Source organism: Castanea sativa, chromosome 7, assembly GCF_040712315.1.
Source record: "Castanea sativa cultivar Marrone di Chiusa Pesio chromosome 7, ASM4071231v1".
NCBI lineage: Eukaryota > Viridiplantae > Streptophyta > Magnoliopsida > Fagales > Fagaceae > Castanea > Castanea sativa.
Window position 1 is genome coordinate 7,071,795 of NC_134019.1, and position 15,710 is coordinate 7,087,504.

General features: G+C 33.4%; 1 protein-coding gene and 1 pseudogene across 2 annotated transcripts in view; both read right to left on the bottom strand.

Moving 5' to 3' along the window:
• LOC142643906 (cyclic nucleotide-gated ion channel 1-like) overlaps positions 1-1,444 on the bottom strand; it is an 89,718-nt pseudogene extending 88,274 nt beyond the window's left edge.
• A 5,955-nt stretch (positions 1,445-7,399) lies between these two features.
• Positions 7,400-15,710, bottom strand: part of LOC142642720 (cyclic nucleotide-gated ion channel 1-like) — a 38,217-nt gene continuing 29,906 nt past the window's right edge. Inside the window, exons 6-8 of one of the 2 annotated variants that reach the window (XM_075817134.1) lie at positions 15,007-15,281; positions 11,519-11,630; positions 7,400-7,787 (exon numbers count right to left, since the gene is read on the bottom strand). In XM_075817134.1, coding sequence (XP_075673249.1) covers positions 7,677-7,787; positions 11,519-11,630; positions 15,007-15,281 — 498 coding nt within the window. In that variant the 3' untranslated portion in view covers positions 7,400-7,676. Of the gene's footprint in view, positions 7,788-10,603; positions 10,730-11,518; positions 11,631-15,006; positions 15,282-15,710 lie in introns of those variants that run through there. The other variant, XM_075817135.1, reaches the window with a different exon arrangement.

Consider the following 15,710-nt stretch of genomic DNA (forward strand, 5'->3'; position numbering starts at 1 on the left):
TTTGTCTTCTCCTTTTTCCATCCCCTTTTCATGAAGGGCCTCTTCCATTATATAGTTCCTTTTGGATGGATGATCTTAATCCTACACTTGTTGATCTTTTGAGCCACCACTTGAGTGCTTGTCTCATCAGACACCCTTTCTAGCCTTCTGTGAGTTGTGGTTGCCAAGGTAGCACTATTTAGGGGTCTTTTCCACATAAATGTGGTTAGAAAGTTAGCTACAGGGCATTCAATGCGGTGTAGCAGCTTTCCCTTAGATATTTTTGAGTCTTTACCCCTCTTGTATGTTCATGATGCTCGTCCCTATCATTAAAACTTCCTGGAAGGTCACTTTGATCATTAAGATCTATACCCGATTTGTGTTTAGCTTATCCGAGGAGATATTCCTCCTCGGACTCAAACTACTCACGATCTCGTCCAAAACCCCACGCTCTCAGCCGAAGCCCAAGACCCTACAACAGCCCCTTAAAACTCTGGTTTTTTCCTCTCATCCGAGGAAAAAAGTTGGGTTTTGAATTCCTAAGAGTTAATTCTGCTTTGATCCTTTGATTTACACCCAAGGGGTGCCGTTTCACGTGCCCCATATTTGTAATGTAAATTGCTTCTTTCAAAGCAATCAATCTGAGGATTTGGTTATAATCTTGGGCCTGTCTTGACACTTAGTGTGAAACAAATAGATATCATGGAATGTTAATTCCCCAAAGTATGTGGTCCGAGGAGCCATGCATAACTAAGGTTCCGTTTGAACACTTTGAAAGTTGTCATGGAATGTTAACTTTCCCACATTATTTGGTCCGAGGACTGAGGCATGATCGAGTTATAGTTTAAACACTTGAACAGAGATGTCATAGACTGTTAACTTTCCCACATCATCTGGTCCGAGGACCGAGGCATGATTGAGTTATAATTTAAACACTTGAAGAGAGATGTCATGGAATGTTAACTTTCCCACATCATCTGGTTCGAGGACCGAGGCATGATTGAGTTATAGTTTAAACACTTTGAAAGTTGTGTGTTAATTTTCCCAAAGCAGGAGGTTTGAGGACCCGGCATAGCTAAAGTTCTGTTTAACCAATTTTAAAAATGCCAGTATGTGTTAATTTCCCCAAAGTAAGAGGTTTGAGGAGCCGGCATAACTAAAGTTCTGTTTAACTACTTCAATAAATGCCAGTGTGTCCCCAAAGCAGGAGATCTAAGGACTCGGCATAGTTAAGGTTCTGTTTAACTACTTCAATAGATTAGAAGATATCAATATATACATTCAAGAACTAGCCCCACCACAGAGCCCCTTTGAATTGCTTATGTGTTGCTACCACTTCCTCTAATGGAGGTTTAGCGAACTCGGCCACCACATTCGTGAGGACCTGGTCTTTGACAGAGGTACGAGGCATGTACTTGATGTTAGACGCCCCTAGAACTATGCCCCATTCAGCAATTCTCCCCATATAATCTGCACTTCATAGTATAGACCTGAGCAGAAGCTAAGTTAGGACAACAACTGTGTATGCCTCATGTAGTGACTTGCTCACATAGTAAACTCGCCACCATAATGGCTTTCCCTAGAGACTCTTGCTGATGGGGGTCTGATCCTACCATATTTAACAGTTGCACTCACTATCACACAAGCTCTTCCCACAGACGATGCCAATTGTAGGGACACGATTTTTAGACCAAACCCAAAATGTAAGGGATCTTGGTCCAGTGAACCCAGTACAATAAATTTGTAGAGAGTGGGTCAAAGAGCTAATTTTTAGTGCATGGATAACAGTTAATATGGTTTTGGATGATGAGCCAACGAGAATTGAACCCGGTTTGTGCGAGAAAGTTTGTCCTCAGCACAGTCCGAGGAGCTCTGTTCTAGTTTATATTGGATGACAATAGTTACAGGAGTTGTTGAGATTGCTACAGTACTTTCTCTTCTCCTTTTTCCATCCCCTTTTCATGAAAGGCCTCTTCCATTATATAGTTCCTTTTGGATGGATGATCTTAATCCTACACTTGTTGATCTTTTAAGCCACCACTTGAGTGCTTGTCCCATCAGACACCCTTTCTGGCTTCTGTGAGTTGTGATTGCCAAGGTAGCACTGTTCAGAGGTCTTTTCCACATAAATATGGTAAAAAAGTTAGCTGCAGGGCATTCAATGCGATGTAGCAGCTTTCCCTTAGATATTTTTGAGTTCTTACCCCTCTTGTACGTTCATAATACTCGTCCCTATCATTATAACTTCCTAGAAGGTCACTTTAATTATTAGGATCTATACCCGATCTGCGTTTAGCTTATCTAAGGAGATATTCCTCCTTGGACTCGGGCTACTCACGATCTCGGCCAAAGTCCCACGCTCTCGGCCGAAACCCAAGACCCTACAACAACCATATCAAAACATATAATAAAAGTAAACAATAAATATTTTTAAATATGCAGCTTTTTTTTTTTTTTTAATATGTATCCCCCTTAGTGAGAAAGAGAATGTGTATTTGTAAAAAGTAATTGAACCTGACAAACTCAAGTAGTATGCATTTTACATGCAAGGCGGAAAAAGAGGGACAGAGATTTGGACAAAACAAATTTGAGTGGCAGAATTTGGCTTTTTAGTAGAATTTTAAGAGCAAGTGCAATTGCAGAAGCCGATGCAACTATGCAAGTAATAAAGATAAGAGCAACTCTTGTTGTGCACTTAAAAAGTGAGTTAATAGTGTGTATTCACAGAATTAATCACAATGATCAATACCTCAACTCTTTCAATATTGTCATTTTTTCAGCAACCAATAAGGTAAGTTCAGAATCTTTGGGTGCAATTATTGCCAAACTTTTTAGATTTATTGACAAAATTATTTTTGATATACAAGTATAAGCATTCCAGCCCATGCAAAAAATATATGTATTTTGGGTCATTAAAAAAGTTATTTTATCTATTTTACACTATCATTTTAATGATTTATCATACATCTTATACTATATTCTCTTATCACTTTATTTGAATATTCTTTTTTTTATTCAATTTTACATTCATTTTTACAATACACCTTACATCTTATATTCTATTTTGTTTTGTGCAATTATAATATTAGTAGTGGAATAAAATAATATATTGTTCTAAGAAATGATCAAGTCTTTCTAGTGGAGGCTGCCCCTCACCAACGGGGATGGGCCAGGGGGAAAGAGAAAGACCATGACAGGACTTAATAATTCCTAAAGGGGATGGGCAAGGGGGAAAGAGAAAGACCATGAAAGGACTTAATAATTCCTCCTTTCTTCCAAAGTGATCAAATTAGCTAGCTTAAAATGGAAACGTGGAATACATGGGAAAAATGAAAAATGTTAAAAGAACATATTTATTAAGGTGGTGAGTTGTGATTAAAGCAATATAACTTCTAATTGGATCTATGATTGAAACAATTTTTATTATGCATTAAGGTACTAGAACTTTAATTTGTTTCAATTATTGTTTCAACATGAAAAGCATCAAGCAAAGAAAAATCCAAAGCATGCCCACAAGCACAAGATAAAGGAGGAGATTGCAACAATAGTTGCAGTAGGAGCCGGTGGGTATGTGTTCCATGAGCATCATAAGAAGAAAGAAGAAAGAAAGAAGAAGAGCATAAAACTTCTATTCTAACCCAATTTAAGTGTATATGTATGTAGAACTCTCTCCTGGAGACTTGAACTCCGGTCTTGCCCCTCCACACCCCACAAAAACTTTGTATTTGTGGAGTGACAATCGAGCCAAGAGTGCATGGTGGTAAAGTATGGTTAAATAACCCAACAATTGTGCCCAATTAACATCGTCATCTATCATGAATTAATGTATGTAAGTTTTTTTTTTTTTTTTTTGATAAGATAATGTATGTATGTTAGTTAAAGGTAAAAGTACTAAATGTATGAGACAACATTAATGACTAGTCACTACTTAGGTGATTAGAACATTAACTAGTCTTGGACACATGTTTGCATCACAACGTGTCTAGTAGCATTGGCTACTGGACACAAGCTCCACCCCATGGTAATTAACTTGACTAAATTTACACCTTTTTAAAGGTTATATATTCTCATTAAATCCAACGATCAATAATTAATGTAGAGTTATTGACAAAGACCATATATACTATTTTCCAATAATTAATGTAGAGTTATTGATGGAGATCATATTGTCAAACATTGGTGGAGCCAACATTTAGTATACTAAGGTGGCGTTTGGATCTGGATGAAACTGCATTTGCGTTTTTCTTTTTCTTTTTTTCAGTGCCTCTTGCACTGTTCATGGAACATGAACAGTGCATTTAGGCTTATGAATAGTAACTCGCACTGCTCATGCACGCGGATTACACTATGCATGAGACATTGTGCACTATTCACGGGACCTACAACCACTTTATTCAAAAAATAATAATAATAAAAATGGGTCTCACAGTACTATTTACACATTTAAAAATTATTTTGCTACAGTGTTTTCAATTTTCAATTTTCAGCAAAATAAGTTATATCCAAACGAACCTTAAGGATACTATAAATATTTCTCTAGGAGTAAAGATTAGTGACGCACCACTAACCTTTACTCTAAAGAGTATCATGAATTTTTGGACTTAACTCTCCTTATTTATTTACATTTATCGAATCTAACAGGTGTTTTGGACAGTTTTCCTTCTATTTGGCATTTTCGAAAATTGACCCCGACAAATTTCAAATCAGAGTCCTCTGATTTTGGCCGTCAAACACCAGTAAATTCCAAGTAAGAATTACTTATTAATGTATGTCACATATCCTCGCCTTTTAAATCAACATAACCTTATTCCTATTGGCCGTGATTGGCCATAAGAATCATAATCCTCAATTAAATCCATGTTTAGTATATGATTAAGAGAGTGAACAGATATCAAACTAAAACCTTAAACTCTAAATCTAAAGGGTTAAAAAGGACCAAATAGTAAAAGGCCATAGTGGCTAATCCATCCAAGCTCAATTGGAAATGCTGCCTCTTTTCTAGATCTGAAAAATTATGCAAAATTATTTAAATTTAACATAGAAAAATGAGTTCAAATTTTCAAATAAAATTGATCAAAACTTGTAAAACAAAAATGCATAATAAAAACAATTTAAAGAACTCAACAAAAACTCGAACCACAACCATCTATTATATAATATCAATATGGCTTGCCAATCCACAATATTTGCCCCAGGTGTTTTGCTTGATGGATCTGAATTGCATCTTTATTAGGGATAGCAATTTTTCCCCGCCCCGCTTGACCCGCCCCTCCCCGCTTCGCCCCGTGCGGGTTTTCCCCGCCCTGCAAAGGTGATGGGGCGGGGATGGGGCGAGATTTTAGACCCGCATCACGGGGCGGGGTAGGGATGAGTTTACACTTTTTAGACCCACCCCGCCTCACCCCGCGTTAATAAGGATTAAGTTGTAATTTTTTCATACTCTAAAATCCTACTATTTAAACAAAAATATCATCAGCTTATTTTATTCTACCTAACGTGGTTCTACCTCTCTTTTCTCTCAAGCAAAGTTGGAAATAAGGTACCAATTTTAACTCTCTTTTTTTTTTGTCTTTTCATTCATGATTCATATGTCTTTCTCAACTTACTTTTTATCATTAACATAATATGAGATTTTTGTGTCATACTATGAGATTTTTGTTGTGACATTGTCTTATTAAATATTTAGATAATATTATTTAGTTTTTGCTAAAAATTAGTTTGATTTGATAGAATAAATTTATTTATAATTTCAAGTATATTTTTAATATTGAAACATGTCATTTTATTTGAAAAAATGGTAATAGTTATAGGGAAAATTAACAAGAAATAAAGTTTTGCGGTGTAGGATGGGGCTTCACGGGTCTTCGCAGGGCCTTAAGGGGCGGGGATGGGGTAAGAAATTTTTCCCGTCATGCGGGGCGGGGCGGGGATGGGGCAAGAAAAATCTATACGGGGCGGGGGCAAAGATCCCATCCTTCGGTCCTGCCCCGCCCCATTGCCATCCCTAATCTTCATATATAGTTCTCAACTCCATTGTATCCACTAGAACTAGAGGACCATATTAGTAAACTTAACCAAAAAAATCACTTCCTAACCTCAAACTTATTTAACCCAAAAATTAAAACGCATAAACCCACTATTTTCTCAAATAATAGATGTCAGTGCTAGTGTCTAGCGGCTTCCTTGTAAAGATATCACAATGAAACAAGCCAATCTTGTGGAACCATCCTCATTAATTTCAAGACTTGATGTTTTTGGTTATTTCTTGCTGATATGGAATGGAAGTCTTTTCTGATTCTCAAAAGAGAAAGAAAAAAAAAAATTAACCGTATTAGCTATTCTTTGAATCAGCCTAGTCATGAACTAAAAACCAAAAGAGAATTTTTTACATTAAAAAATACCTTCCCCATCCCAATAGCCCTACCTTTCCGCACTCCAACATTAAAATACAAGCAGCATTCAATTCAAGAGGATAATATTAACCCACAACGCGACCATGATTTCAGAGGATAAGCAATTGAATATTAGACTGAAAAAAGGCACAAAAGTAGAAGAGAGAGGACGGATGAAGCACGCTCTTGAGTAGTCTTCATCGCACCAGATCAGAGTAGGCTACATCATTGTTCCTATCCAACGGCACGGTGGGACCACAAACAGCGAGATTGGAGACGGGAGGGAGGGAGGGACGCCGCTATTTAATTGAGAGAGACCATCTCCCTATTTGAGCTGTCTCTCATCAATTTATGTCTCACAACTGAACCTCTAGTCTCTAGAGGCGTTAGAAATTTATTTAAACTTTAGACTTAACAGAAATATTAATTTGGCTTATGTATGAAGTTGAGAGAGTAAGCATATGTTTAGTAACTGGATTTTTCCTTTATTTTCTGTTTCTAAAAATAATTTTCTATTTTTGAGACTAAAAAACTTATTTGACAATCAAAATGGATAGAAAACAATTTTTTTTTAAACTCAATTTATAAAAAAAACTGAAAACATGCAAAATGCTATTTTTAGTTTCTAATTTTCAAAAGTCAATGAAAATACGCTTTTAATTTAATGAATCTGTCTCATTTAATGAGTTAGCATTAGAGTTCAAATCCAAGTAACAACATATTTTAGTAATTTCTTCTTTTTTTTTCTTCAAAAAACTATCTATTTAATTTCAGCTATCCAAACATGTTTTTTTTTTTTAAATACAAAAAAATTATTTTTTCTTTATATTCCCAAAAACAAGTTTTTAAAAATAAAAAAACAAAAACTGTTACCAAACATATTTTGTTGAAACTTAAAACTTTTTCCTAAAAATACTATAGATAAAGGTAAAAATTGGTTTAAATAAGACCCATGAATAGTAGCAAAAATAAGCTAAATAGCAAAATTAGTTAGCAAAAATAACACATGCCAAACCCACACTAAATTGACTAAAATAAAAGTTCAAGGGGTGTCATGCCTACTATACACCCATGGGGAGGTGTAAAAGCATTTTTCCCACAAATTTATAGAGTTAAACAAACTATTCTTTTTAAAGCAGATATGGTGCTTGACATCGCTTTGAACTTCCCAGGAAATGTTATGGATTAGGTTCTCCACATAAACATCTTCGTCTTCTTTAAATCTCTTCTATATGTGATCCATAATCAAGCTTCTCATTATACTAGGAGATTGTTTCTGGAAATCCACAATTCTATGATTGCCTTTTATTCTTCAGTTCTTCTCCTCTTAGTTGGTAAAGGTTTTTCTTCTTCTTTCTTCTTCTTTCGCCGCCATGAACTTTTAACTAATTCTGAAGTTCTTTGCTGCATGTACACCTGTATATTTTTACAAGTATTGTTAGAAGTATGTGCTTAAATGATTAAATATAACACATTTCAATGGCTTAAACTTTTGGGACAATCAGTAATTTAATATGATATATATAACATCTCATTATTCCACACACTGATGCACACAACCTAATTGGGTAAGACACAGTGACAAAGTCTGAAATTTTTGTTTGGAGGTTGGATTATGTTAAAGACAAATCAGTTAAAACATACTCAAAACAGTGTGTGTATGAAAAATACTCAAGAACGTACACAACCTAATTGGGGTGACAGTGTGTGTCCACGCACACGTCTATGAAAGAAGTACCAATCTTAATTTTCTAGTGATAGAATAAATCATAACTTATAAATATACTATATACAAAGTGTTCATACATAAAAAGACAAAAATATTAAAGAGAACTTATCATCTTCCTAAATTTTACAAAGCGAACAAAAATTGTGTGATTTGCTATAGACATATATATATATATATATATATATATATATATATATATATATATATATATATATGTATATATATATATATGTATGTATGTATATATGTATGTATGTATAAAAGTTATTTAAAAAAGAATTTAGACTTAGTGATATTATATTATGAAATAAAGTCCATCTTTATTATTATTAGTTTTTAGATAGGTAGATAGTTGGGGGAGGTGGAGTTCAACCCATGGTTTTAAAAACTAGAATGATCAAAGAACTAGAAAAGGGATCGGTTCTTGATTTTTTCTAGTTCTTAACCAATTTTCACTAGATTTTGTCAAACCGGTTTCTGGTTTGGTTCAAATGGTTGAACCGATCGGTCCGATTTTTAAAACAATGGTTAATCTCTTTAATATGTTTTTGCTTTGTCTCATTGACCGTCAACCTTTTTCTTCTCAGCACATGAACTTGAATGTGATAATTTTGATTTTGTGGCTGGCTTATGAAATTTCTAATATTTTCATCTTCATATGAATTTATAGATCTATAATCCACAATTTTATAATCTAGTATTTAATAATAATAATAATAATAATAATAATAATAATAATAATAATAATAATGAAGAAGAAGAAGAAGAAGAAGAAACCATAAATAAACCAACACTTTTTTCATTCTTTACCAAGAGCAAATTTTATGCTTACCTTGATGCTTATTATTGATTTGAATGTTATCCCACCATTTGGCTTTTCTCTATCCAATTTATTAGATACATGGCACACTTTTTCTTCATCACAAATCTCCCAATAATTAAAGTACTCTTCCAAATCTAGAATCCAATCAATAAAATCCAAATTTTACATCTCTCCATAAAAAATTGAACTTTCTCATATTTGGGAATGCATCTACGAATAGATTAACTGATGTTGCTGGGGAAGGATTTCCTAGCAAGAAGAGTAGCGACTACTTGTTGTAATTCGCGTAATTCTTGTTGGTTCTCTTCACAAAAGTGTTAAAACTCAGACCTAGTGAGGACTGCATGTTCAACTTTATCATCGCTGGGATGGTAGCCATAGCTTCTATTAGTCATCAAACTAGAGTATATCAAGGCTCTAATACCAGCGATGCGGTGCGGAAGCCACAATAGCACATCTACTTCAAGAAAATAACCTGAAATCCACAAGGGTTCCTCGAATCCACGAGGGTTCCTTGAATCCACAAAATACCTGTACTTTTACTAAACTGAATTTGATTTACAAAAAAACATTTACAAACTTTGAGATCAATTTAAAGGATCTAACATATTCTAATTGATATAATCCATAAATAGGACTCTAATTTGAATTTAAAATGATTAAATTCACCTAAATTCAAGGAAATAAAATCTTTAAACCTAAAATTTTGAAAATTACCCAAAATTTCCAAAATTAATAAAAATTATATTGTAAACTCTTTAGTACGTCACAACCACACATAGCATACTCTCACTTTTATAAAAGGATCGCTACCCCCGCCAACAACCCATATTACCCTACCCCCTCCAACATTTCGTATCTCCTAAACTCATCAGTTATGCCAAGTCACCAAATGTCTCCATTTGAATCCAAACCTCGATCTCGATCTCGATCCCAATCCTAAACCCAACTGTACACTCCACCACCCAATCATTACCATTGAAACTCCTTCCTCCCATCTTGGCTTCCACTGTCGCCTCCTCCATCCTCTTATTCTTGATCATCCTTTACAGTAATATCACCTACAACTGCACCACTCTTGACTACTAACTCCCACATCGATCACTTGTCCTACTCTATCCTCTAACATGCCACTAATTCCTTCTCCCATTGCCTCCTCCTGGGCAACATAGGCCCTGTTGTATTCGGTTGCAAGCTGTTATAATCCTAGTATCCCACATTGGTTAAGTGTAAGTTTAACCATGTATTTATAAGCTCTTAGGCACCCTCTCCTTGTAAGCCGGTTTTCAGGGGTGAGTTTTACCCATGGGTTTGTAACATTTGGTATCAGAGCCAACCATCACCTTGATTAATTGGGTGTAGCTCATTGAGTATATGATCAAATGAGTTGTGGCTTTGTGGTCGAATCCCGAAAGGGGTGACCTAGAGGCTGGATTAAAATTACTGATAGTTGAGTGGAGCCACCAAAAAGAACAAGGGCTACCAACGGGTCAATGTTGCTACAGTGAGCAGTCGTGGATGTCAACTACGGAGCGTGGTGATATATTATGATTTTAGTGTTCCACATTGGTTAAGTGTAAGCTTAACCATATGTTTATAAGCTCTTGTGCACCCTTTCCTTGTAAGTCGGTTTTCAAGTGTGAGTTCTACCCACGAGTTTGTAACACAAGCACCCTTACTACCATTGCCATCGAGGTCATTGACTCTTGTTCACTTCAATGCATGTGCTAGTTCCACAACAAGCTCTTCTTCTGCTTCAAGCTCCACTGCCCTCATCTCATCTTTGTAATTGTGTTTTTTGTCCCACTGCAAATGACATTTTGTGATGTTTTTGGTTGCCAAGAAATTAAGGGGAAACTAATAGGGAAAACAAAACAAAGTAATTTTATTTGAATTTCCTTATTTTAAGAGTAATTTTTAAGCTAATGTGCCTTCTTTTTGTTGGAAATTTTTTTTTAAATTTTTTTTTATAGCTAATGATGAAGAATAACAATGAAACAAGCTTCAAAAGAGTTAGGACTAAAATAAAACAAAAAATTGTTTAAGGACCAAAATGAAGCCAGCCTTAAAAGTCGAGGACTAAAAAAGCATATTTAAGGCTCAATCACATTGGTAATAATAACAACAACAACAAATGGCAATAACAACAATAATAAACTAACAATAATATCACTGGTAAAAAAAATAAAAAGTAATAATAATATCAATATAATACTATCACTAATAATAGGGTGATATAGATGTCCATAATTTAAATCTCTTATTCCCAATTGTCGTCACTATTGAATTATAAAAAATAAAAACTAAAACAATTATCTAGATTAGCATATTACTTGTCGAATTAATGAACTCTCTCTCTCTCTCTCTCTCTCTCTCTCTCTCTCTCTCTCACACACACACACACACACAAATATGAGCTTTAAAATATTTTAAAAGGAAAAGAAGTGAAAGGAAAAGGATTGGGTACTCACCTGCAAGTTCCCCATGAAATAAAGAAATAATAAAAGACCAAAGATAGAAATTCCAAGTGCAGACAAGTTTTCACCAAAAACAAAAAAAAAAAAAAAAAGTGAAAGGAAAGGATTGGGTACTAACCTGCAAGTTTCCCATGAAATAAAGAAATAATAACAGACCAGAGATAGAAATTCCAAGGGCAAAGAAGTTTTCCCATATGTAGCTACTTGTTTGGAGGTTTGACCCAAAAGAACTGCAAAATGCCAACTATAATGTATGAGACACTAATCTTAAAAATTTGTAACTAAATTCAAAAAATGAGAATTCACGAAATTTTAGGGGAAATGTATAAGTTAAAGAGAAATTGAAAGATCTATACTTGGCCCTTCAAAGTAAGAAAACAGGGTCAAGATCACATGTTTATGGCCTTTGGACGAATAAGAACTCCAACCCCATACACAAGAGAAGTGGTTAGTTAAGGATGGGGTTCAAGCCCATTACATCCATGAGAGAAGGAAGCATGAACGCAACACAATTGGAGGAAATTAAGGAAAGAATGAAGAGCCAAAAGAAGACAATGGCTACAAACTTCCCTTATATTTTATTATCAAATGTGAATTTTGACAAATCTATTATTAGATTGCATTTTCTTATTATGTCCTCTATGCTTGTAAAATTTCAAGAAGATTAAAAATCAATAACTATATCAACAATCAAATGTTTAAATTTCAAGTTTTATAATCTTAAATTATGCATAAAAAAAATTTTATGGATTGAATAATAAATAACATCTTATTAGAACGAAATATGACATATATGTTAAGAACATTAATATTGACTTTTGATACTGTGATGTAAATAGTGGTGATGAAGGTTGAAGTATCTATTCACTATGCAAGACAAGCTTGACAATGCAAGAATGATGAGGCGCAACTGAGAAGGTTGATAACTTGACATGGTCCACAAACTTTAGCATTTTTTTTTTTTTTTGGTTATTTTATGGTGATGATATTATTAGTGAACTTTGGATTATGTAAACTTAGAAATCAATGTATTATTTAAGTTTTATTTGAATAGTTTTTGTTATTGGTTCTCTTTTTTTCTTTTTTCTTTTTTAGTTATTTGCTCTCTTATTTGTAATTTTGTATTTAAAGGAACTGTTAGCTTCTAAAGATTTAGGATTAAATGTTTAGAATTTCAACTTGTATGTATTGGCAAATCGAGAACAAAAACATGTTTGTAATAGGTGTTAGACATTGCTCAAAGTTGTACAGGTCAAAACTCAAGAATGTACAAGCTGTAGGAAAAAGAATTATTTTTCTGTGAAGCTCGACCAATCAAATTGTGAAGCTCAATCAATTGAAAACCGCAAAAATAGAATTTCTGTAGAATTTTAAACAGGCCTAAGCCCGCGAACAAGTTTAGGATTTCAGTCCAACACTTCTATGTATAAGAGGAAAACCCTAGCTACATTTTGAATAATCTTGGAAGACTTGTGAGTTACTCTTATGAGATCTGAGAGAATCTATACTTTCTAACTCTACAAGCATCAACCGGAACAAGACCTATAACCAAGTGCTGGTGGAATCTAGTTGCTGCAAAGATTAATAAACCGTGATCTGAAACCTTTGAGTGAGATCTCAAAATCACAAGCGTGGGTGCTTGTGTGGTGCAAATCCAAGAAAGGAGTCCATGAATTCGAAGTTTGCACATGGTCTTGTCAGTAAGTTACCACTGATGGTAGCAATAAATTTAAGGTTAAATCTTATTGTAAAAACTTCGATTCTCTATTACTGGATTTGTTTTACATTGAGAATAGCTAGGTAAAAACCTCCCCAAGTCTTTACCTTGAAACTGTTGGTTTCATTGATTTTCCTAGGTCATCATATTGTTATGTTCTTTCTTTTTTGTTGTTGTGCATGATATGATCTGTCCTTGTTTAATCTAGATCTTATAATAAACCTAAGTAATCACTTGGCTAATTTATCATGTTAAACAATCTGTTTTAAGGGGTCTAAATAAACAAATAGGAACTAGGAAGACAAAAATAATATGATCATAATATTATTATTTTTGCATGTTAAAAACTACTAGTTAAATCATAATCTGATTAATCTGACTTGCTTGCAAACTGTTTAAGATCGATTTTTACCCGAGCAGGACCTTATCACCTTGCTCGACCCTTAAAGGATACATTAGATTATAAAATACTTAATATATAGCTTGAGTAGTGCTTAAAGTACTATTTTAAAGTACTACAAAGACATATATATCTATATTAGGAGTATAATATAGCCAAAGAAAAAAATACCCAAGCATCTCCCGTATAAAAGCAAACCATAATTCTATTAGTTGCAAACTTAAAAAATCCTGCAACTTCTAGGATGATCCAAATCTATGAAAATTCGTTAAGAACTCAATTCATGGTTCAAGTATTTCTTTTTATTGTGACCCCATTGTTCATTAGGAAATTCTATTCTACTTGACGATTTTACCATGTAAGAAATAAAGAGTAGAAATTAATGATATTTTTATTTAATGAGATCATTAATAAAACTAGGAGAAACTAATAACTGTTGGAAAATACTACATGTATTACAAGTTTTATTACATATAATATAATCTACAAACTAATATGCCATTGAATGTGATTGGTAGGCTCTAACCACCTTATAACTAAATATTTGAATTATCTTTTTATTATTGGCGACACATCAATTTGTATACTTAATGTAGTAAACTTGTAGTACATATCGCATGTAGCACTACTCATAACTATTTTAGCTTCAATTGTGGGCAAACAACAAATTTAAGAATAGATTAAAAAGCCATAAACTTTGAAACTTTAAACAATGTTACATAACTCAATATTTTTAATTGAATGCAAATTTTAATGAATCCGCTGAACCATCTTTGGATTACATTATCTTCATATATTCTTCATGCTTACAAAAATTCAAGGTGATCAAAGATCCATAGTCATGTCAACAATCAATTATTTAAAATTAAGTTTTTTTGTTTAAAATAAAGCATAAAATATGAATTTATTAGTGGAATAGTAAATAACATCTGATTGATATGAAAATTAGTATACATTTTAAAAACATATAGAACATATAATCCAATAATGAGATACTCATAACTATTTTAGCTTCAATTGTGTGCAAACAACAAATTTAAGAACAAATTAAAAAAGCCATAAACTTTGTAACTTTAAACAATGTTATATCACTCAATATTTTTAATTGAATGCAAATTTTAACAAATCTACCAAACCACCTTTGGATTACATTATCTTCATAAATTCTTCGTGCTTACAAAAATTCAAGGTGATCAAAGATCCATAGTCATGTTAGTAATCAATTATTTAAAATCAATTTTTTTCTGTTTAAAATAATGCATAAAATATGAATTTATTAATGGAATAGTAAATAACATCCGATTGACATGAAAATTGACATGCATATTAAGAACATATAATCCAATAATGAGATTTTCAGAATATGAATTTAATAATAAATTATTAGGTAGTGTAATATTCTTTACATTATGTGTAACTTGAACGACATAGACATGGTAGGACTTATATATTTTGATATGGAATAGTAAAGGGTGTAATATGTGCAAACCTTAGATTTCGTATGCCCCATGAGAAACAGTAAAATACTTTTTGCAGAAAATCCGTGGACTCTAAGATTCCGGATCGACGGGCTTCAAGAAATATTCCAAAATCAAATGTACTTGAATTTGGTGTATCAATAGGGCAGAAATCATCTAAGAAATAGAGCTTTCTAAAACTGCGGTCACAGTCAAAAGAAATTTCATTTCTATGAATTTCACACGCTTTGTGCCAACAAGCCGTTAGTCGTTGAGTAGAGAAAAAGTACCAAATGGCTCCCAATACCTAATTGATTAGATTATCATTATAAATTAGTAAATTTTGTAGATATCGTAACCAAAGGTTAATAACCATTACAACTATAACAATAAGAGAAAAAGACAATTGTATAGGCAGTAAACAAGCCGAGCTTTATCGAGTAGTGCATGTTCAAACTTGGCTTGAGCTTGTAATAAGTTTAAAAATAGTGTTTGAACTTGAACTCGTGAGAAAGCTAAAAAGCTTGAGCTTGGCTTGGCTTGATTAATTAGTCAAGCCAAACTCAAGCTTAATATCAAGGTCAAACTCAAGTTCAGGTCAAGCTTTTGAGCTTGAGATCTAAAAAATTATATTATTAAATGCTTAAATCTATAAAATTAAGAAAAAAGATAAAGAAAGTAGTATACTCATTTTATCATGCATCTAGTCTTACTTATGATTAGCTATTATTCAAAT